Genomic DNA, 23,566 nt, shown 5'->3' on the forward strand with positions numbered 1-23,566 from the left:
CTTTTTTCTTCAATGGTTTGTGATCTTCACTGGTGTCCATGGATTACATGAAATCTTTCCACCTTTATCCACCTTTGTCATGGTAGGGAGAACACGTCAATGGAAGGGGGGGGGGGGGGGGGGGGGGTCATCTGGACCCCATAGGATAGCACAAGGGTTAAGGTCCTCACGGTTAACCTCACAATCCTGCTGCTTTCTGGATGAGATGTGGGGAGCTCACCACTAGGTGGCACTGTGGTGTAAGCAACAAAAACAAGTGGCACTCAAAAACTACAAGATGCTACACATTGTGTCTGATAGATCATCAAGAATGTCATTATATGATGCACAAAACATGAAAGGAATCTGGGGAAAAAAAGGATTTCTAACTAAAACCAGGATAAACAAATGAAGAAAACATTTCCACTTTTGGGTAAAATCACAGATTAATTTCTTTTGATGAATCTGTAAATTTGAATGTTGACCTTTAGCAGTTTCTGCTTCACAATCCAAGCCCATATTTCTATTCGGCTCCTGAGTTCTTGATACTGCCTCGGTAATTGCAGTCATGTAATTAAGGCTCAGTTCAGTGTGAACGGGGGATTTAGAAAGGTCGCGGTTGAGGGAGCTCCAGCAGTTTTTACAATTTCAGCCTCTTTGTGCAACAGATGGATGCACCGTTGGAGGGAAAGAAGGAGTCAAACTGGCTCCATTACGGGTTTACGCTGAAATCTTCATTTTCAGGGGTTCTGAGCCGAAATAATTACCAGCGAGCTGGAGGATTTCTCACTCGGCTGTCACTTTTTCATACAAAGCAGCAACAGGAAATGATGGAATAAGATTTTATGTCAAGGTTTGTAAACGACCACTTTCTGGTTTGATATTTTATATAAAAATCAGGCCTACACCACATAGATGTGAACAATGCTAATGCAATGGTTTCTTTATTTTATATTTTTATTCGTTATCGAAACGGTTTAATTTCGGCCACCAGATTGAACTGATCAGTCTCATTACATCTGTAACTGTTGTCTCAGACTTTTACGGATAAACCCTTTGAAACCATATCTTGAACTAAAGTGTTATCGATCTTAGAATTACTGCAACTCTTTGAGCCTTTACGCAATTCCAAGAGATTCCGGAGCAAAGAACAGTTGCCTTGCGCTAATTAGCAAGCCTACTTGTTCACGCAATCAACGTAAATTGCTCTTTGAATTATGGCAACTGTTCGGCCGTTTACGCAGTTCGTGAAATTCCAACAAATTGTGACTTAGCTTGTAGCAGCTTAGCAACATATTTCAGGCAAATTGTGTATTTTGTGGTCCAAGCACCACATTTGGAATTGATGTACCAAAATGTCTGCCATTTGTAAAGTTAGCGGATACACTCAACTGTTACGAATATATCCAATGTATTTGCCCCAGTCTCAACAATATGGACTGTTTATGCACAGAATGCAGTCCTTAAACTTGAGGGCTGCGTAAGCAATACTCTGATATGTATATTATATATATTTAAAAGATTTTCTCGTAGCTAGCATGTTTATTTGAAGGACGGGTTCTTAAGGTACACCCTTGCCTAATTCGGCGCTTGTGCTACGTTAGAATTTCATTAATTGTACGGACATTACAATTATGTAAAGTAATGTATATCGGCGTAAAGCCGGTTTTCCGTGTCATAGTCGTAATCAGTTAGAATTATGTTAATTTTCTAAAGACATCACTACCGTCAAAAGTTGCATATCTGCTCAAAGCAGCTTTTCTCTGCTGAAAATTTTTTACTTGTACATCGCTTATCTCTGCTTCAGAATACGTTAAAAATGTGTTAACTGCATAAACTGTTTACCATCGTGAAGTGTTGCATATCCGCAAAAGGCAGATTTTCACCGCATCCGACTTGACTGGAATTTCGCTAATTGCCTAAATGGTGGAACATTTATGATAATTGAAAGAACGGGTGTTAAGGGGCTAAACGTGATCAGTTTTTTTTTATTTCAATCAAAGCAGATAGAAGGTGCTTTTTATTCTAAGCATACAACCATCACACCCATTTGTGTGTGGAATCAGCATTTTGACGGAATCAGTGACACCTGGTGGACAGGAGGGGAATGACAGAGGCAGCTACCATTCAAATAAAGTACCTCTCAGCCTTCATTGGTCTCCTTCATCCATCTTTAATATGAAAACAGCAAGAAAACACATGGAGGTCATCCGTCACGTTTCTCCACAGCACGTACACATGCCCTCGATGGGACTGTACAAAGCAGAGCAGGGAGGGGGTGGTTCCCATGGTTTTTAGGCTGTTGCATCAGCGGCTGCTCCATGTTTCATTTTCAAGAGAGTAATGAGAGAGGCTGAAGCAGTCACCATGACAACAGCCTGCCTCTCCGTTGAGGGGATTATCACCACGTACCTGTAGCTGACGCACCTCCACTTTGACAGCTTGATGAACGACTTTTGATGCCTTTTACAATGCATCCTGGGAGCTTGTTTTTGTTGTTGTGAATATGTGGAAATGCACAACCTCTGCTGCTAATCGGCTCATTTTCAGTGCGACTGAAACTGAGCTAATGTCCGATTGTCATCTAAACACGGGAAATACACCGTTTGACCAACGAAAAAACACAGAAAAGAGGACATTTCACCCCAAAAAGTCTCCATACACATCAAGGCGTACATGTTGGTGACTCAAGTCGAACCCCTCCTTTTTTTTCTGTTCTTCAAATTCAAACAGTGGCGTCCAGACGGGAGGAGTTTGCCTCAGGATTGTGATATTGACTCCAAAGGAAAACTGTTGTTTACCTGGAGCTTCACACCAACAAACAGACAAAGTTTCATTTCTCGTCATAATATTTACACACCAAAGGCAGGAAAACGTGTTTTCCACGGTTCTGTTCAGAGCTTCATGAAAGAAATACAGAACACGTTAGCAACAGTTTTTTCACAGCTGAAAATAGGAAATTCATAAATCTTGGACGATTTGAAATATAGAGCCGAGTCGGATTTACGCTAAAAGAAAACGATGAGAAAAAAGTAAATTTTTAATGAGTAATGGCTTGACGGAACACAAGCTTGTGCCTTAATATCAAATGATTACAACACTGTGAAAAAGTTTTTATCTCCTCTCCATGTTTCTGTGCTTTATCCAAAGTTTTAAAATTAATTAATATTTTAATTTCTTCAGTAGAATCAGGGCCATTTAAAAAAAGTTACAAATGATAAAATAATTTAAATAAATAAAATAATTTGAAAACAAATAAAAATACATACGTTTTGTGTACATGTCTTAATTGCACAAGCATTACAATAATATAAAGTGTTGTATTTCGGCGCAAAGCCGTTTTTTTCGTGGCGTAGTTGTAATAAACATTTTATGTCGACTTTAGAATCAGATGAATTTTTTTTAAAATTTGGTCAAAAATGTTTTAAAAAAACAACACAATAAATATATAAGGCATATAACAAAGCAAAATTATAATGCAAACATGTAGAATCAGAGGAATTACTTTGATTTCCCCTTTAAATTATAAATACAATAAAATAAATGAACCCTCACTTAGTTTGAAAAGACCAAATAGTAGAGATGAGGAAAAACTTTTTTAAATAGATGAAAATACAGCGAAAACGCCTTAAATATAGATTTATTTATATTATAATTTAGGCCGTTCTTGCTTAAGGGAAATTTTTCTTTTGCAACTTTTAACTCAAAAATATTAACTTTAAAATTGTAATAATTTAAAAGAGCGATGTCTGCGATTAGTTTAAAGAAAGTCATTGCGCTAAATGTACAGTTTTAATCAAAAAAAGTTTTTTCCTTAAACTGACCTGTACAAAAACGTCAAAATATTACGATTACAACACTTTGAAAAAGAATTTCAATTTTACACATATTTGATCAAACTTTTGGTACAAAATTAAAATAAAACCAAAACAATTAGATATTTTGTAATGGTAACTGTAGAATCAGATGAATGTTTTCTATTTTTTAATGACATTTTTTTTCAATAATTAAAAAATATTCAAAGGGGTAAAATAGGAATAAAGAAAATATTTATTTTTTATGTTTACATGTGAATTTAAACCAGTTTTTTCAAAAAAAAATTTAATTATGAGTAAAATAAACAATTTTTTCACAAGAAAGTATTTGTAATTTTAAAAAAGTGTGTTTTGGTAGAAAAGTAATTCTGCTAAATTTGAAATGACTTCTTAGCAAAAATACAAAAGATTAAATTTAAAAATAAGCTGACAGACTTCCATATTTATTTTTGATGAGCCATGGATTGTTTATTCATTTTTTTTTTAAATGTGTTACTACTTAAAATAGGGAGCAGTGTCAACAAAAAGCAATTGAGCTAAATGTACTTTTTTAAACTAATGAGTGCAAAGACTTAAAAATAGAATAATCACAACATTAAATGAACATTACTTCTCACAGTTTCTGTGCAATTTTATAATAAAAAAAGAATTTTGAAACAAAAAATAATACTAACTTTGCAATTTGGATTTAGAAATTATTAATAAAATAAACCCCCCTAAAAATTGAATATATGTTATAAGTAATTGAACCCCTTTCTAAATTGTAAATGACTATATAGCAAAGGTGGTATAAAATAATAAATAAGTCCAGCAAAATAAGTTTGATCTTCTATTTTTTACATAAAACCGTTTTGTCCACTTATTTATGCGCTTCGTCCTAAATTGACTTTCAAAATAAAAGGTGTGAAAAGAAGAAGAAGGAGCTCAAGACTTTTTCACAGAAACGTGTTTGAAGGGAGAAACGTCGAGTTCAAAGAGATGTTTTCCTTCTCTGATCAGAATGGGAAATGCTTGATGTTTGAAGATCAGACGCCCCACATTCCCCAAAAACAAAGCATCTCATGTTTCTGCCAAACGTCTCGGTCGGGGGCTGATGGCAGCTGAAACCTCCCTCCCGACTCTGGACATTAGATGTGCTCGGAGCGGCGGGGGCTTCCTTCAGCTGAAGTGATGGAAACCGGTTGGAAATGTCACAAAGACTCTTGTTTTTTCATTAAACAGAGTGCTACAGGTGGAAAACATAAACACGCGCCCCTTCTCGGAAACATCAACAACCCCCGCCGCCCTCCTCAGTCGTCGTCCCGCTGGTCGAGGGGCGGCGGCGTGTCGAGCAAACAGCCTCGGAAATATCCGATAAGGGAGTGAGTCAGCTGGATCCGGCTGCGCGTCGACAGGAAGTGGCCCTCGTCCGGGAAGATCTTCCCCGAGAAGTGCGGCAGAAACGCAAAGAGGGGAGAGACGAGCGCAAACAAGGTCATCCCAAATATTTAATGCACAAAATATCGCAGAAACCCAAGAAGAATTCTATCGTTTCTGTCTATTTCAATGGTTTGAATTCAGACCAGTTCTAGTTGGGTTTGTTTTATTCATCCTCGCATTTGGATTCAATCCAATAAATAAAATACACCCAGTTTCATCGTCCGATTCATTTCAATCTGTCTGTATTGGTATAATCCACTTCAATCCAGATTATTTTTATTTAACTAGATCATTTCACCAGCATTTAATGCATGTCGTTACTGTAGCTGATGAAAAATTCTACATAAGAGCTAAAATAAGCAACTGTAGAGAGGAAAACTTGAATTAACATAAATCCGACATCAATTAAATATTCAGTTTTGTTCAATTTACTCTAAAAACGTAATTATTCAGACAGAACAAACAGGATAGTTTTGATAAAAACGCATAGTTTTTTCCATTGAAATAAATTGGTTTATTTTGATTGAACTGATTTAGTTTCGCGTTTATTTATTGGATTCTATTAGTAAAATGTCAACCGAAGTATATAGGTTTACCTACTGAGCATGCCCAGTAGATTTAAGTCAAATTAAATCCACAACCACATTACCATCTTCATTGTAAACCCTTTAGCACCACAGCGTCTTCTTTCGCCTACCGTAACTCTCCAACCATTTATGCAATTAACATAATTCCAAAGATTTCTGAAACGCAGAGTAGCAGCTTTGCGCTGATGTGCAACGCTACAGTAGTGTTTATGCAATCAACAGATGACGACCAATTTTGAAGTGGATCAAGCAACTTTGTGGTGTTATGCAACACTTTACATTAGTTTGCTGCACATCGGCGCTAAAGCCGATATGCAACAGTTTCGGAGGCAAACACTAGATCTGTTAGCACCTTCGGAATTGTGTTAATTTCTCAAACAGTCGGAGAGTTACGGTAGGTCAAAGAGCCTGTGCTTTTAGTTGTCGCCGGCGACAACTCTAGTGTTAAAGTGTTAATTAGAAACTGCTGATCAAAAGCTTTACGATACTTTTTGTGGAACATTTTCAAAAACGTCAGTATTTCGTCTAGTTCTTCACTAGGATAATCATATATTTATACAAGTCCAGCAAAGCCCAAAAAACAAACTGTCAGTCTTCTTTTGAGACAGTTAAAATAAAAAATTAAAATTAACTTTATTTTAATAAGATTTAGAAAGAGTTCTTTATTAAATCCTGTTTTTTTCAGTTGTCAAAAGCGTTTTTTCATCATCCACTCATTACAGGTGTACCCCTAGGCTCCATACTGGGGTCCCTTTAATTTGCTATAAACCAAACGTTTGGAGGTGAGATTGTGAGGTTGTTTGGCTTCTTATGCTATACAAAGGAAACCTTATGGAATCTATCGTACATTCCAGATGATCGTTTTGGGTCTAGTCAGAGACTTGAAGTTTACAGGAACAACACCTCATCTCATTTTTATACCCTAAATAGTTTGGAAACACTGGTAGCTTAGTATTTAAAATATATCCTCAAATATGTGCGATTTCTTCTGAACAACTGTGTGGATCATTGTACTCTTTAGTTTTACTTCAGTCTGTCGTTAGGATCAAACGCCTTCCTTTATGCTATGTACACACCAGGCGTGTTCAAGAGCCCATGATGTTCACAATGGACAAGCAAGGAGAGACTCCCACTTTTTTTTTCTACTGTGTACTAGCGCATGTCTCACCCCTACAGTTGGGTCAGGGTTGGTTCAAAATGTGGAAATTTTGCAATTTTGGCGCAAATCGTGAACTGTTCGTTGCTAGCATCCTTGCAACGAACGGATTACCGTCATGTCAGGAGAGTGTCCGTGGTTTAATTTTATCGTCGTCAGGCTCGTCTGAGTTCACTAGATAAATCAGCTACGCTCTGAGTTTGGCGAATTGTCACTGCGTCACACCAAATCAGAGTCCCAGATTGGTCAAAGTTCGTTTGTACGTAGAGTCCGAACACGGTCGTAACGTCTTACGTAGCTGCGTATGGACGCTAAAGTTTTTTAAGCCCGGAACACAAGTTTATATGGAATTTTTATGGAAGTGGCCGCTTGAACGTGCGTTGCCGATAGTGTGTACGTAGCTTAATATAAAAAAACAAAACAGAAACAAATTGATAAAATATTTCAACACCTGTTCTTGAATGGATCCATTTTACCTGCATGGTGTAGTTGGCGCCGATCTTGATGAAGTGTTTGATGAGCTCCGCCGAGTGCTGGAAGTGAACGTTTGCTGCAGAAAAGGAGCCATAAAAAAACAAATAAAGCTTTCAGAGTAAATGTTGAATTTCGGTTTTAATGTTTACTGAGTTCTGTTGTGTCACATAAGGGGGGGGTAAGGCGGTACCATCAGCGGTGCCGTGAGCCAGAAAAAGAGTTCCTCCTGGAAGGCCTCTCTGATTGGGCAGGACTTTAGAAGCCTGGACATAAAAGGGAGCAAAGTCAAACTTTTTTCCTTTTTTTTAATCAGGAAAGCTAATTTAGCAAAAAGTCAGCCAGAAAAAAGTTAGTTCAGTTTTATGTATCAAGCATTTCCAAGAGCGTTTGAAACTAGGAGTTCACGTGAGGCCAGTTGAGGTTCTCGGAGAAAAATCAAATCAAATCTGCAAATATTTAAACGCTAAAGGTAGCTGTGAATGTCAAATCGACTCGAGGAAGTTTCAGAGACCAGGTTTGACTTCAAATGAAAATGTAGCTGATAATGGCCTGGAGCCCAGAGGCGGACCTTCCCTCCCTCGCCAGGCAGATTCTCCGATTCCGGCTGAAACAAGAAGCCGGATTGCTTTATGATTTATTGCTCGGGGGAGTGGAGATGGCGAGCTGTAATATTAAAGGACGTCTCAATCTTTGACTCCCATCATTCACGCGTTCCCAGCGGGGGCCGGCGCAGGAAAGAGTCGCCCGACCTCCGTCAGTCATCCAAGACAAACGTTTAATATGGCTTTTTTTCTCGCTCTGCCAGGAGCGACGCCTCGCCACTTTTTGCTTGATCACCTGGAGCGACGTTTTGCCTCTTCAGGTGGTCCAGTTTCTGTGAATGTGCTCATCACTGTGGCCAAACCCAAGCACTAGAGCAGGGCTGTCAAACTCATTTTCACTGAGGGCCACATCAGCATGGTGGTTGTCCTCAAAGGGCCAAATATAACTTATACATGTAACTAAATGTAATGAAAAAATAAGTGTAACTAGCTAATGTTAAATAACTCATTATTTATGTACTATAACGTTTTAAAGTGACAATTACAGCTACATAGAAAATTCATGTTTGCTTGTTACTTTAGCATAAATCCTTTTAAATTTCGGGTTGGGTTATATGGACCGTGTTTAAATCCTAATCTATAGTTGCCCAATCCAATATTATATAAGTCGGATTCCCCCTAGATATAAATAAATACACTATTTTTTTTTTTATATCAAGAAGTTAAAAACTTTTATGCTCTTGGGGGCCACAGAAAATCACATGGCGGGCCACATTTGGCCCGCGGGCCTTGAGTTTGACATGTGATCTAGACATTCATTTTTTTCTAGATGTTATTTTCATTGAACGACTTTGCGAAAAAAAATTGAACCTCTTTCATTTTTGATAAAAAAAACACTGGTCTCTTTAAACTCCTTCCATCTCGAATGGTCACATTTTTGTTTAAGGGTTGTGCCTTTTTGACGACCAAACTGATAATTTACTGGCTTATTTGTTTAAATAATAGTTAAAGATTAAGTATTGTAACCTAGGAAGACTAGATTGAGACTTGATGCTTGGCGCTGATTGTTCAAAAACCTCAGACTTGTGCTTAAAAGACCAGGGACTTGACAAACCTTTGCTTTAGAACACATGTTGAGACTTGACTTAAGACTTCTTGACAAGTCGTTTAAGACTTGACATAAAAATATTACTTACAAGACTCTGTTTATTGGGAGTCTTAGGACTCAACAATCTCACAAACCTAGGGTTTTACTTGAGACAGGAATGCAGATTTCCATAATACGTGTGTCATTACATTTCTCTTAAGGAGACTTTTCGTACAGACCTCAGATCTGAGTTGATACTTCACCCGAGGACCAACGACTTGAGACTCGTACTTAAGCAACTTAAAAGTTTCCAAGAATTTTTGAAACTTTTACTATAAATATATGTTTTGGGGTCAAGACTCAAGAGTTCTAACTCAAACTGGAATCTTGACTTGAGACTTGTTATGGCTTGGACTTGCAAAACTGACTTGTCAGTGTGATTTCCATCAAAGTGTCTTATTGAGCAATCTTTAATTAAGGTTACAAACGTCTGGCTTATTACTATGCTAAAACCAAAATCTATTGCCGCAGATTGTTCAAGGGATCTTCACAAGTCTACAACCACAACCAAAAATCGTTGACCTTTGACCTCAAGAAGAAACCCCCATCTTAACTTAAAAAATCCTTGTTAGCGACCGCTACAAATTTAAACTCTTCCTAAGGTTTTCCAGGCATGGCCTCCTAATTAATTGAGCATTATTGGGAAGCTTCTTCGGGGGGAGATTCAGAAGATTTAAATAAATGGCGTTACCGTGGCAACCTCACACAAAGATGGGATTCTCCCATTGTTCGCTCATTTTTTACCGGAATCTTGTGAAAATATTGTATACCAGTCATTAGCTCCAGCTGAATGATACTATATGACATATGATATGAACATATTATGAATGTAGGAGTAGTTGACCCAAAAATGTCCGTTGCCAAGGAAATCCAAAAATTTACTTTAGCCAATAACGATAGAAATTACATAGATCTGTTCGTCTGCCAAGACGACCAAGCTTCTAAATGGTTGCTATGGAGAAGAACCAACATAATGGTTGCCATTTTTGAAAAAATCTTTTTTGTAGCTCTGACTAGGCGTGCCAGTGGGGCGAGTGCAGCAGCTGCTAAGCCTGTGAGGGCGGGTCAAAAGGTGACGGCAAGGACTTTCATTCTATTTGATTTTGTTGTTTTACTCCAAACAGGCCTCCAAACATTTTGTAATTTCAAAAAATTAGATGAGAAAGAGCTCACTTGGTATCTGTTCTCCTCGGTTAAAGGCGAGCCCAGATATCTCTCCGAGAAAGCAGAGGCTAAAAAAACAAGGAAAGAAGCAAATAAACGACAAGTTAATGCACTTTTATAATGTCTGGATGAAGGTTTGGCATTTATGTTGCCTCTGAAGGTCCGTTTGAGGTCTCAGTCTGCTTCAGTCAAACTATAAAAAGCATCTCTTTAGTTATATAGGAGACTTTTTAAAATGATTTTTTAACTTCCAGACCTGAGAGGAGATTCTTATCTCAATTCAATAAGGCTCAACTCCCACAGGAGGAGCTAAAGAAGAAGTGACGTTCACTGAGAGGACGTATGAAAAAGATTGTGTGGGGTCAACCGGCGGCGGCGCAGAGGTAATAAATGTGTCCCCGCAGAACGCAGCGAGGACGGCTTGAAACTCACCGTACAGACTCCAGTCAATGATGGGAGCCTGAACCGCCGCGCACTTGATCAACTGGTCCGTCGACTTGAGCATCATCAGAGTCAGGAAACCTCCATATCCCTGCGGATGCGAGCAGATTGACTTTGAGAAGTTACAGCAAAGTGAAGCTATGAACGAAGAAAAAACTGAGAACGCTAATGCTAGGTTCACACCGGGCATGTGTCACGCTCAAGAACGCAGGTTCTTAAATTATTAAATGATGAATTTTTCATTCTAATCACACGTCATTAACAAATCTGAAACGCGGATTGATCAAAGTTTAACGAGTTTAACGTTCGTGCGATCAATTTTGTACGTAGCGCCTGTAAACGGACTTAAAAACTAGCGTAGCTCCAAATTTTGAATGTGGAAGCCCTAAATGCGCGGGTTTGCCTAGACTTCTTGAAAGTGGTTAGCTTGACCGTGCACGGCGGGGGCCGGTGTGAACCTAGCATAGGGGTTCATAAAAGCGATCGTACTGACCTCCCCGAAGACTCCGACGCGATTGCGATCAATGAACGGCAGCTGCGTCAGATACCTACAGGAAACACAGAGTAGGAGAGAACTTTGGACCAGATTCATCCCACTGAATGTTCTTGATGCTTGCTAGCGTCTTTTTTTTTTTTAGAGAAGGAGGCCTCTTTTTGAGGGAAAATTCCCATATTTTTACACTGGATTCAAGCTTATTTTCCAAACTCCTCCCATTTTACATTTGACAGACAGACATAAGGCTTCCTAATGTTTTTAACATTTTCCCTTGAAAAATAACAGAATAGATGATTTTCATTGTAAGAAATGCAAATAATAATAATAGTAATTGACACATACAAAAAAGACAGCAAGAAATAATGATCAAAAAAAAATTTCTTCAAAAATGCTCCCATTTTTTAAAACTTCGGCAGAAAACTGCAGGATTTAGAGGGAGTAGTAAGTTCAACCCGACCAAAAACTCTAAAACTCGTTTAATCAGACGATCGTATATGAGTTCCGCGTTGGGTTAGATTATTGTTAATTTTCCGAGTGAATGCAGATCAATTGAAACTAATGAACAAGGGAATTCCCTTTGAAAAATGCAATTAGTGCGAAGCTAATTAACTTTTGAGTTGAAAAAATGAGCTCATTCATTATTAAAACACGATTCATAGCTTTTATGTACAGCCTGGTAATTCATGAGGCTCTTGAAAGTCCATAAAACAAACACACGAGTGGATTAAAGGCAGCCCATTCAATTAATTGAGGTTTTTTTAATCCAGAGGATTTGAAAAATAGGAACAATAAAGCTGATAAAGGAAGCTGTTCCTTCAGCAATAAGATTCAGGAATTTGGAAATCTTCGATAGGAACGGCGCGTTTGTGCATTTGTACGTACTCCAGAGCTGCGAGCTGGTCTTCTGTGTCCACCGTACCGAGCCGGTGGTAGACCTGATGCAGGAGCCTGCCGGGAGACAGAACGTAAAGACAGAAAGTCCATGCCGGCGTCCGCACAATAGCTAAAAATAAAAGTCTAGGAGATGCTGTTCACCTTTGACCTCCGAACCCAGTGCCTCTGCCGTCCAGCCGCGCCACGATGACGTGCTCTGATCCCGACAGAACCGAGTCCCAGCCCAGGTGGAACTGGTCCGTCACCGCTTGTTGGCCGGGCGCGCTCCCACTGTCAGATACGGAGTTTTAGAGACACAAACAACGTATATTTGAAAATTGTTCATTTTTTAAAATCAGTACTGCAACCAAAATTTAGTTCAAAAAATACTGTTTTGTTTTTCTTTGTAAACGATGGACTTCTTCCTTTAAATCTAATTGAGTTTGAGTGTAGGAAATTGAGTCATGACAGGATACTTCCTATTTTATTTTGAAAAACCAATAACTAAACGTGCTGTTTGCCTTTGCTAAAAAAACAAAAAGCTGCTGTTTGTCAATGGAGGATTTCAGTCATTATTATTATTTTTGTATTATATCTTTTTTTAACCTCGTCTTTAAAGTTTTAGATGTTTTATGTTGAAATCATACGCAATTCAGCATCAGGTGACCAAATGGACAAAAAAAAAAACAATTCTCTAAAAATGTTTCTTCTTCTTAGAGTACGATATTGTAGCTCCTTTCTGAAAAATCTAAAAACGAAAAAAAGTAAAAGATTGAAGAAAACATTTCTGACAGTAAATGTTATTGAGATTTTAACATTTTTTATTTATTCATTTAAATGTCAAGGGAAAAAAACTTGTAACTTTATTTATCTTCTGTAACTTCTTTATATTTAAATCAATTGATGGGTAATTGTCTCAAGTTTGATATATCTATGTAGAGATAAATATTTCTTTTGATCTTTTCTTTTGCTTCGTTTAACTTGCTTGAAATAAACCAATTCCCCCCAATTTAAAAAAATCTAAAATGTTGCCGCAGCAACCATAAACACTTAGTTTTAATTTGTTTGATTTAATTGAAGAAATAAGTCATACAAGTTCCATATCTTAAAAAAAATATTAAAATCAAAATGTTCAACATGAAAACTAAAAAACAACAACAAAAGAAACCACTTAAATACCTACAGACGGTTATGCTTCAATCAACACAATTGCTTTGATTTTAAAGATGTCCTTGTTTATATCGCGCATAACTTAACGGGTTAGCACACACCATAATGGCTTACAGCCTTTATTTTGATAAAAGCATCAATGTGTCAATTGATGCCTTAGCACTAAAACTCTAGACAGGCCATTAAAAAACTGGTTGCTATGGAAACATCAAAATTTTAATTTAGGATAGAAACATGGAAATTGCTGCACATGTTAAGTAGCTGACAATTAAAAATTATGTGAATGGTTGCTATGGATTATTGTGTCAACGGATGTTTTAGCACTAAAACTTTAGGCAGGGCTAGTAAAAACTGGTTGCTATGGAAACATCCAAATTTTAGTTTGGGATTGAAACATAAGAATTGCTGCACATTTCGATTATCTGACAATATGAAACTATGTGAATGGTTGCTATGGATTATTATTTTTATTTCGGATGGCACAGTGAATTATAATGTGACTTTTTAACTGTTTTTGGTGAAATTATTGATGCACTGTTGAGGCAAGACCATGCCAAACTTTATTTTGAAATGCTGCTTCCTAACTAGCTTTAGTTTCCTGGGTATATTTACCACTACTCTGTTACAAAATTCCCTTTAATCTTCAAAAGAGTGGCAGCTCCTGCAGCTGCAGAAGTAAAGGTGAGTTAAAAATACACTTTTTAAATGTTTAATCAAGGTTTACACCGCAAAGCATAAATGGAGACCTGGAGCGCTGATGTGTTTGCTTGACGCGGATATGAATGCATTTCCATTTTCTGGCCGTTGTGTGAAAATAAATTCAACAGCCTGCAGCTACAGCGAGGGTTGAAGCTCCTCGCAGTCAGCTGTCCTTCCCGAGTCCTGGCCTTTGAAGCCGTCCGGCTGCGCTTCGATCGATGTAAATGGGAAAAATGCAAATGTGATAAAAGCGGAGAAGGCTCACACAATCAGGAGCAGAGCGTAGAAGTAGGACTCGGAGAAGTCGGGGGGATAAATGAGCTTCAGAGGGAGCGCTGCGGAGAGAGACACGGAAACATTAGCTGGATGAGAGGTGACCGACAGAGGACAAGAGGAGACGGGGGGACTGGGACAACAGCCAAGCAGCCGGATGCACACACACACACACACACACACACACACAAACACACACACACTCACGCCGTTTCCCTTTGAGGGACTCAATTATCCAACATGGCTCTTATGCAAACCCATCTGCTGAGTGCGGATCATTTATACCATAGTTTTCGATGGTGATCTTCTGGATCTCCGTGGAGGTCAACCTTCGGCTCTGCAGGGCAGCTCGCAGTGGTGAGTTGTTCTCCAGGATGAAGTAGGCTGAGAGTCATTAAGGGACAACATGGATGATTGTAGAAACAGTCTAGAGAGGTTGTTTTCATTAAAAAAATCTTCTGGTTTTAATGAGCAGCTTTGCTGAAGTTGTAAAACATGTATTGTATTTCAAATTTACTACAATTTTCTTTTTTTTTAAAACAACAAAAAAAGCAAACATTTTTTTCCTTATGTAAGTATCTATAGTAGTTTCTCTTTCAGCTTTTCCCATCAGGGGTCGCCACAGCGAAACAACCTCTCCTTCGAGGATGAGTCGCATGTTTAACTTTGGCAAGGTTTTACACTGGATGCCCTTCCTGACGCAACCCTCTCAATTTATCCGGGCTTGGGTCCGGCATAGAAGCAGAGAAGGGAATAGGGAGCAGCCCGGATTTGAACCCTGGTTTCACGGACGGAAGGTGCCGCAAACCAGCACGAGCTAAACCGACTCATGTAGGCATCTTAAATGACGGAGATGAAAAGAAACAAGAGTAAGAAAAATACACGATCCTTCAAATTTTATGTAAAGTTTATATTGTAATTGTGAATAAATTATATGAAATGGTTTGATAAACCAGTGCTCTACAAACCCCAAGCCATGAACCGCTACCGGTCACTTGGTACCGGGCAGCAGAGAAAATAATACGACGTAGAGATAAATGCCGTTCTATTCCTTAGATTCTAAAGGAAGTTTTATTTTGAAAAACTACCCGATTTTGTGCACCACGTACGTCTGTGATTTCCGCGGGACTCATTTCCTGTCGTTCTCCTCAGTCGTGTGTCCTAAATACATTTGCTATTTGCTTAAAGCGGCTGCTCCCAGCGCCTAAATAAGCTGAAGCTAGCATAACATAGATAAGGTTAGCTAAAGCTAGCATAAATGCAGTTCTATTTATTTGATTCTAAAGAAAGTTTATTTTGAAAAACTACCTGATTCTGTCCACCACATACGTCTGTGATTTCCTCGTCATGAGTCCTAAATACACTCGCTACATTTCTTAAAGCAGCTGCTCCTAGCACTCAAAGCTAGCTTAAGATAGTTAAAATTAGCTAAAGCCAACAAAGTAAACAAATAAAAACCTTTTTTTAAAGTTTCTTTGTTTCAGAAAGGAAACAGAAGAAGAGTTTTTTACCTTAAAAAAGAAAAAAAAGAAAACTGCATTTGTGTCAGTTGTCACCAAATCTTCTCTACATAAAATGCAGCGTCCGACTCTCTAATGTCATTATGACGCTGCTAATGAAGTTTTATTCATGATAGATTCTCGTGGATTCTTATATTTAAAAAAATACCTGGTTTTATGATGGTTTGCAGCATTTTATTTGGTTATATTTATCCTCCGCACCTTAAAAGTCAGAGGAAGGCTGAAGTTGGCATCTGATTTAGCGCCAAAGGGAAAATGAGGATCACATTTGAATGGATCCTACGCAAAATCTACTGTACGAAAGCAGTTGAACCTCCTTGCAGATATATAATAAAAAATAATAAATAAAAGAATAAATACAAAGTTTCTGATTAATGAAAACCTGTGAAAAAGACATTTAAATATTTCCTACAGAAAAGCTAAATTAAGGAACTTTAACCAGAAAATACTCTAAGGGAGAAACAGGATTTACTTAAAGACTATGATTAATTTTATTTGCCCTGAAGGATAACATGAACTTGTACTGAGATTTCTCACTTCTAAAATGGTTTTCTATTAAAAATAAACATATTTGTAAATTGTAATTTCCACTTTAATAAATTTTAATACATTTTTTAAAATCATAAAAAAAAATTTTTATTGGATTTTTATCCTCTGTAAAATATCTACAGACATTTTAAAACAGTCTTTTTACATTTAATTTCATGTAAGACCATTTAAATGTGAAACATTGCAAGTCCCTTAAATTTCCCCTTAAAAGTTAAGGGAAACAAGAAGCTAATATAAAACGCTAATTTCACTGTTGTATAGGCCTATGACAATATTGTCTGACATTAAACAGGCCCGTGAACCTAAAAAAGGTTTGGTTCTAATATTTAAATCTGCAATAACAAATGTTTTTAAATCTTATTTTTGCAATTCTGACTTCCTGGTGCAGACAAGCTCATTCTGGTTGGGCTAAAAACAAGAGTGGAAAAGGCAGACGGCATATTTCTAGATCACACAGAAACCCAAGTTATGCAGCCTTTTTTGGAATTTTTTTTTTTTTTTTTTTTTTGGATGGAGGTTTCTAAAGGCGCTTTAGACAACATTTCACATCAATTATTCAGTTCTCCATCCAGAGGACTGCAAGGTGAAGACGTGACTCCACTCCCCTCTTTATTACTGCTAATCCTCTTGGTGGGCAGACATCCTGCACTGCAGACGCACCATTAAAATTAACGCACATCTGTGTGTTTTTTTTCGCCGTGCCTCGTAGCCCATAAATTACGCGGTGGGCATACAAATCAGTGCCATTTCAACTCGCAACTGCTGATTCAACAACCTACGGTACAAAAAAAGAAATCAATTCAATCAAAGATTTTATATGTAGAAATCATCTGAAGATGAAAAGAGTCGCTCAAGATGATCTCACTCAGAGAAATGATATAAAAGGGCACAAAAATCCCATAAACACTCATTTCTTAAAGCTTTTTTTAATAATATCGTTATATATATGTAAATAAAAGGCACTCACACTCCTCATCGTCAAAGCTTAGAAGCAGCACAGATGGAACGCCAGGACCTGAAAAAGGAAACGTGATTTCAATAAAAGCTGCTTATGAATTTCCCCCCATTCAGCTGTGATTTTCATCGACTGATTATCATTCATGAAAAGCTTTCGGGCCCCTTTGATATCTAATAGAGTTGTATGAATTTAATTAGACAAAGAAAAAGGCTTTGCGCTGCCTGATTTGTAATCGGGCAGAGAATCTTTTGATCGCATCCCCGCCGATGCTCACGCAGCTACAGCTACAACGAAAGCAATCTTGGAGCAGTAATGAAACGTTTACAGTCCAAATGAATCCACACAGTCCTGCCACCGTTTAGGCTAAGTCTTTGTGATGAAGTCGTTCCGAGTTTGACCATTTTAAACGGTGTTTAACATTTTTCGAATGCTAAACTAGCAAAACAATATGTATGCTAATACGTAGATATTGAAAGGCGGTTAGCTGGTAGCTTTGTAAACTGGAGCTTTGATTATAGCTTGTTGGTAGAGTGTCCGATCTAACACTGGGATGTGACGGGTTTAAATCTCTGGTTGATAAAGAACTGTAAAAAGGAAAAGGAAGATAAGATCCAAGCCACGAAAAGAGAACGCAGGAGAGCAGAGAGGTAGTGGAAGAAAGCTACATTAGCTATCTTCAAGAAAGTTTGAACAATAAAAGCAAGAACCCTTCAATTGTCTAAGCTAATAAAACCAAACTAAAATGATCCCAAACTTAGTTTCAAAACCCTTCAACCGTCACAGTTTTTCACAAATTCTTCATGGCAGCTACAGATGCTACACGAGAGAGCTCCAAAGACGATTTCAAGAGTAAAACAAACACTATTAGATCTATTCTTTATTCTCAACGAATCTAGTTCTGTACTGGTTGACTATTCGGTCCAGTTTTCTCCCAGTTGAAGCCAAAGCCCGCCTTTTAGACACAATTCTCACATCACTGTTAAAACATTCAATTACTTTCTTTGAGTTTGAGCCTTAAATTACAGTAAATGACTCTCTTCAGACGGATTCTGCCTTTAAAACGACAGTGGAGAGACCTTTTCTTAACTGTAGCTTAGATCCTATACTCTTGATAATTATCGACCACTATCCAGATTGCCATTTTAAGTAAAATCATAGAAAAAAAAAACAGTTTTAAATTGACATGTATGCTGCAGGTAGGCTTTATTTTGAATAGTGGTGAGTTGTGTAACTAAAGTTCATTAAAAGTCTAGCTTTTTTCATAATAGGTGACCTGTGGGGGACTGAACACACCTGATCTACGCTCTAAAGTCTGCAACTTTCAACACTAAATGGTCCGTTTTTATTGATCAAAAAACATGCTTTTCCTACTGTTGTCGCTAAAATATCAGTCAAAATAGCATATAGCTCTACTATAATACTGTTTTTACTCTTGACAGGGCTGTTTTTTTGAGTTCCTTTCAAAATAAGACACCCCTGTACCACTAATGATTTCGTCCCACTGCACCCCAATGTTTTAAGACAACACAAGTCAAAAACAAACTACTGCTGTTAACCTGAAGATAAATGTCCTTCTGACTTCCAGCAGTGCAGAAGTGTCCTCTGTAGAGGACATTTCTAAACCCAAATATCTCCAGAGTACTGCATACGACTGAATGAACCCATTCTGGAATCTTCAGGGGCTTTTCGGGGTATTTCTTTTTTTTTTTTTTTTTTTACCTTGTCCTGTCCAACAGCTGGGCAGACAGATGAGAGCTGAGGGCCTCTTGTGTTGGACATATTTTACTTTAACAAGAGGGGTTATTAATCTTCAGACAAACCAAAGGTATGTCTGAATAAACCCCTTTTGTAATTGAGGCCAAACTTTATTAATTTCAAACATGTTTGAAGATCTTTGGTGTTGGACCGGACGGAAAAGGAAAGAGGGGAAGAAGAGAGAGGGACGTTAGAGAGAGGGGGGGAAGGAGGGTGATAGTAGGAGGGGAAGGGGGGTAAGACCATGAAGCAGCATAAAGCAACAAGTTTACTGGTTGTTAATCACCATGGTAAGGCTCAAATGCAGTACAAAAAGGGCGGAGCCTGTCCACACACACACCCAAGTGTCAAACACACCTGCTAGCTGCAAAAATGTCCACCTGTCGACATGTACACAAAACAGATAGTGCTCACACGCATACTTATGCCTTAAAACCAACTAGTGTGAAACATTTCAGTCATTCAGTCACGCAAACCGCCAGTGCAAAGGTGAGCCAACACCCGTGCTCAGGTGAGTGCTCATGTTCTTCTAAAATGGGTGGTGGAATGTGTAAAGAAGGAGGGAGAGCGCCCAGCCATCCCCACCCCAAAACCCCCACCGCAGCAGCAGCGGCAGCCGGAATCCCCCCCACGCCACACGGAAACCGGCAGGGAACAACCGCCGCCCGGGCGACCAAGCCCGCCACCCAGGCCAGGGCCAGCAGGACCGCCGCAAGGCCCCCAGAGCCAGAGAGCAGGGAGGCACGGAGGGAAAGAGAGGGCCGCCCCAGCCCAACCAGGAGAACAGCCCCCCCGCCGCGCTGGGAGAGCCCAACGCAGGGCCCCACCGGAGAGGGACGCCCACAGCCCCAGACGAGCACCCCACCACCACCCAGGAGTTCTGGGCATCCCCCCGCCCCAACCCCAGGTATGAGCCAGGACCCCCCAAGGGAGACCCGCTCCGCACTCCAGGCAGCCATCCGCCCGGCCCACGGTTGGTCCAGGGAGGAGCAAGGTAGGGGCCCGCCGCCCCCGCCCAGGAGGGGGGAACCCCGGGGAAAAAAGAGGGCCCACAAGGGGTGTTGTAAATATGGCCCGACCAGGCTCGGCCACAGTTGGAAGTTTGGCGGGGCCCAGCGCTCAGGAGCAAGGACCAGAACCCACCCCCCAGGGACACCAACGCCCCCGGCTCAGATGTAATGTGAACCCCCCCACCGCGCGGAGAGAGCACCGCCGGGCCCAGGAAGCCGGCACCCCGGGGACACGGCCGCCGTTGCAAAGGGGCCCGTACCCCCCACCAGGGAAGAGGCAGGGGACAGATGGTCCTAGGTCCCACCTTCCTTGCAAAATGTGTGTGCGTATATGTGTGTTTAAGAGGGTGTGTGTGTGCATGTGTGTGTGTTTATGTTGGGATGTATATATTGAGGGGGGAGGGGTGTGTGTACTAAGGGGGGTGCAGTTAAAATTGGCGGGTAGGGCACTAAGGGGACATCTCCTGATTACTCACAGTGATGTCCCCTCACCCTCCCCACCAAGGGGCCCTAAATGTCTAAGGTGCGGTTAAAATTGGCGGGTAGGGTGCTAGGAGGACATCCGCTGCTTGCTGGCAGTGATGTCCAAGCACCCCCCCTACCAAGGGCCCTACATGTCTAAGGTGCAAATAAAACCGAAAGAGGGGGGGCCCACTCCATACGGCAACCATAGGAGGGGGGGCCACTGCCTAGTAAACCCCCCCCCCCCAAGGCTCATCGCAGGCTAAGCCCCCCACCCCCTCACACTATTATGAGGTTATATGAGGAAGGGGGTAAGTTGGGGACAGCTGGTAGACTGTCCCCCGGTGGTCAAACAGCTGTCCCCCCCCCCCCCAGCAAGGGGGCCAGGCCCACCCAGCCCAGGGGCCCCACCCCCGGAGGCGCCGACACCCCAGGCCCAGCACTACCCACCCCACACAGAGGGAGAGGAGCCAGAAAGCGCGGGGTATTTCAATGATACCAAATGTGGTGGGGCTCTGGGAATTGTAGTTTTTGATAGATTCAAAAATAATTTACCTGGATGAAATTGCTTTTTCTCCGATAGTCACTTTATCGCATTGGGATTCAATCGCAAAAGTATATAGATCAACGTACTTTCCGCACTATAAAGCACACTAAAAAGCCTACATTTTTTGGAAAAAAAACAACAAGAATGCGCCATTTAATCCGGAATGGTGCTTTATATGACTAATTCTGCTTGTGTTTACTGATCTCAAAGCAATTTTAGGAGATACACAATGCTCTGCTGGCAAAATGTTTGCTTGGGTGTTGTTGAAAATATGCTAACATTGCTAACGTGGCTAACATGTCGCAGTGTCGGACTGCGTATTTTTAGCCCTTAACATCCCAACAGAAAATAAAGATTGTTGTGCAGTAAAAGATACAACTTGTTTTAATGCACACAATTAACAAAAATACAGATTTTGAACCAATATTTTGCTCTGAAGCATGTTCTATATTTTTGAGTTACATTAGGTTAGTGCTTCTCACATAGTGAATGCAATGCCAGGGGCGATGCCAATAGTAGCGGTTTTAGGCACAGGTAATACAGGCAACTGCCCGGGGTGCAAATTTAACGGGGGGAGGTGGTGACAGTGGCTGAGTGCGCCACTATTGGTTTCCTATTATCTGTTGCACGCTCCCGTCTCCTGTCACACGCGTGTGTGAGAAGCAGAGGGGCGGGACAGTGGGCTCAGGCTGCGAGGTGGAACAGCGCACGTGGAGAGCAGCCTCTATTGCGCAGCACCAGGATCATGGTGTGCCTTTAGATGACTCAGCTCATGCTAATAATGTCATATTTTATGAACCATTGTAGACATTTTGATGACGAGTCTTTATTTTCTATAAATGTATTCTTTATCTGCCTGTGGTTTAGTTGGTGTCAGTATTTGACATAAAGACAGCAGGTAATGCAGGAAAACAGCTTCACTTCATGAGATCATAAATAAACAATCAATCATTTAGAAAAAAAAAAACAGCACAATGTCTTTTACCTATTTCCTCAGACTAAAAACGTTAAATTTAATGTAAATCAATTTACATTATTTATGTATGTTATTTCTTAATTGAATTATTTTTCTCAGCATCACATGGTTCAGTTGGTCAAAATGTTTCTAGTTTAAATAAAGAATGACATATTTTTTATTTCAGGCACTTTAAGCTTCTTTTCTGTTTGACACTCTAACAGGGTTTCTGTGGCTAAATAAAGTAAATATTTTTTTTAAAGTGGATTGTTATTGCTTGTTTTCTTTAGTTAATGTTAAAAGATACAATTTCATGTAAACTTACACAATTTTTATAGATACTAACTTATATATTGTCACCGCGGCGAGTGTGTGTGTGGGGGGGCACGAAACATTTTCTTTTTCCTAGGGGGGCCTTGCGAAATATAATTGAGAAGCTCTGCATTAGGTAGAGGCTTTAAATAAGCCTTTTAGGTTTTGTTTTTTTTTTGCTTCTCCCTGCACCTAATTGTACGTTAATGGTTTTCTTGTTGTGTTTTTAAATGTGCCAAAACAATAACGCATAAACAAAAAAAATATTCTGAGGGAATGTTGGAGGACAAAAAACTCCTGAGTTCACTGTAATGTCAGCAGCAGTGGAGAAACCTAACCATTTAGCTTAGGTTCATAGGAGCTCCTATGTCAGAAATGTAGAATTGAAGCTAAATTTAAATCGTTGCTAACTAAGTAGTGTTTTTTTTTTTTATGATTTTGTTTTTCTTCAGCCAAAGAGTCAGCCTGGAGAGGACTGACTCCCCTCATAACCTGACACTCTGTGCATTTCTTCTGGATAACTTGTGGTTTAAGAAAAGAAGCCGATCAATGGATTTGGTCTCTTTTTTTTTAAGGCATTCAGAATTTGCTCAGAAAAAAAGGTGATAAATGTTACTAAAAAAAAAGTGAAAACCATGTTATTATCACTGCATTTTAGTAGGTGGCGCTTTTCTTTGTGATAAAATAATAAAATGATTCAAAAGGATTTCCTTTGACTTCCTGTTTTATGTTGAAACAAAAAAGCATGTTGGTCTTTTTTCACCAAAAAAAGAAGTTCCACTTTTGCTCCGTTTACTCAGATTACTCCTTTTTACTCCAATTACAGGAAAACACCTCAGCTTTTTTCTCTTTGTTCCCACACCTTGACAGCGAAGGATGGCGTGCCAAGCGTCGGGGCTGACGTCGGCGTCCAAAAAGGCGCACTCCTCCTGCAGGTGACACGTGAGGCATTGCCGCTGGAACAAGCCAAATGTGGACACCCTGGAGAAGAAACAGAAAACAGGACAACATGAGCCTGAGGTTAAAGAAGTGATGCATGATGGGAGCAATGGGGTGAAAGTCTGTCACCTGTACAGGTGCCTTTGTTGTGTGGCGTTCTCCGTACTCAGAAAGTATCTGAGGGAAGAAAAGAAGCAGAGCGTCTTAAGTAGGACAAGGTCAGGCAGCTATTATGAATCCTCTCGGTCTCATCGTTTCCGAGGCTGCAAACCAACATTCTGACAGATTCTCTCGTCGCTATGGGAGACGATAAACTACCAAGAT

At 39.7% G+C, this 23,566-nt stretch overlaps 1 protein-coding gene across 3 annotated transcripts in view; it reads right to left on the minus strand.

The window, feature by feature from the left end:
- Positions 1–2,132: 2,132 nt before the first annotated feature.
- The window catches only part of LOC101170570 (inactive dipeptidyl peptidase 10), an 82,463-nt gene continuing 61,029 nt past the window's right edge, over positions 2,133–23,566 (minus strand). For all 3 annotated transcript variants that reach the window (XM_023963965.2, XM_078939461.1, XM_023963967.2), the window contains exons 15-27: positions 23,372–23,419; positions 23,166–23,284; positions 17,272–17,319; positions 14,521–14,619; positions 14,228–14,297; positions 12,256–12,384; positions 12,103–12,168; positions 11,218–11,272; positions 10,716–10,815; positions 10,293–10,351; positions 7,621–7,693; positions 7,433–7,506; positions 2,133–5,212 (exon numbers count right to left, since the gene is read on the minus strand). In XM_023963965.2, coding sequence (XP_023819733.1) covers positions 5,084–5,212; positions 7,433–7,506; positions 7,621–7,693; positions 10,293–10,351; positions 10,716–10,815; positions 11,218–11,272; positions 12,103–12,168; positions 12,256–12,384; positions 14,228–14,297; positions 14,521–14,619; positions 17,272–17,319; positions 23,166–23,284; positions 23,372–23,419 — 1,069 coding nt within the window. In that variant the 3' untranslated portion in view covers positions 2,133–5,083. The remainder of the gene's footprint in view (positions 5,213–7,432; positions 7,507–7,620; positions 7,694–10,292; positions 10,352–10,715; positions 10,816–11,217; positions 11,273–12,102; positions 12,169–12,255; positions 12,385–14,227; positions 14,298–14,520; positions 14,620–17,271; positions 17,320–23,165; positions 23,285–23,371; positions 23,420–23,566) is intronic.

Source organism: Oryzias latipes, chromosome 2 (assembly GCF_053564925.1).
Source record: "Oryzias latipes strain Hd-rR chromosome 2, Olatipes_Hd-rR_3.1".
NCBI lineage: Eukaryota > Metazoa > Chordata > Actinopteri > Beloniformes > Adrianichthyidae > Oryzias > Oryzias latipes.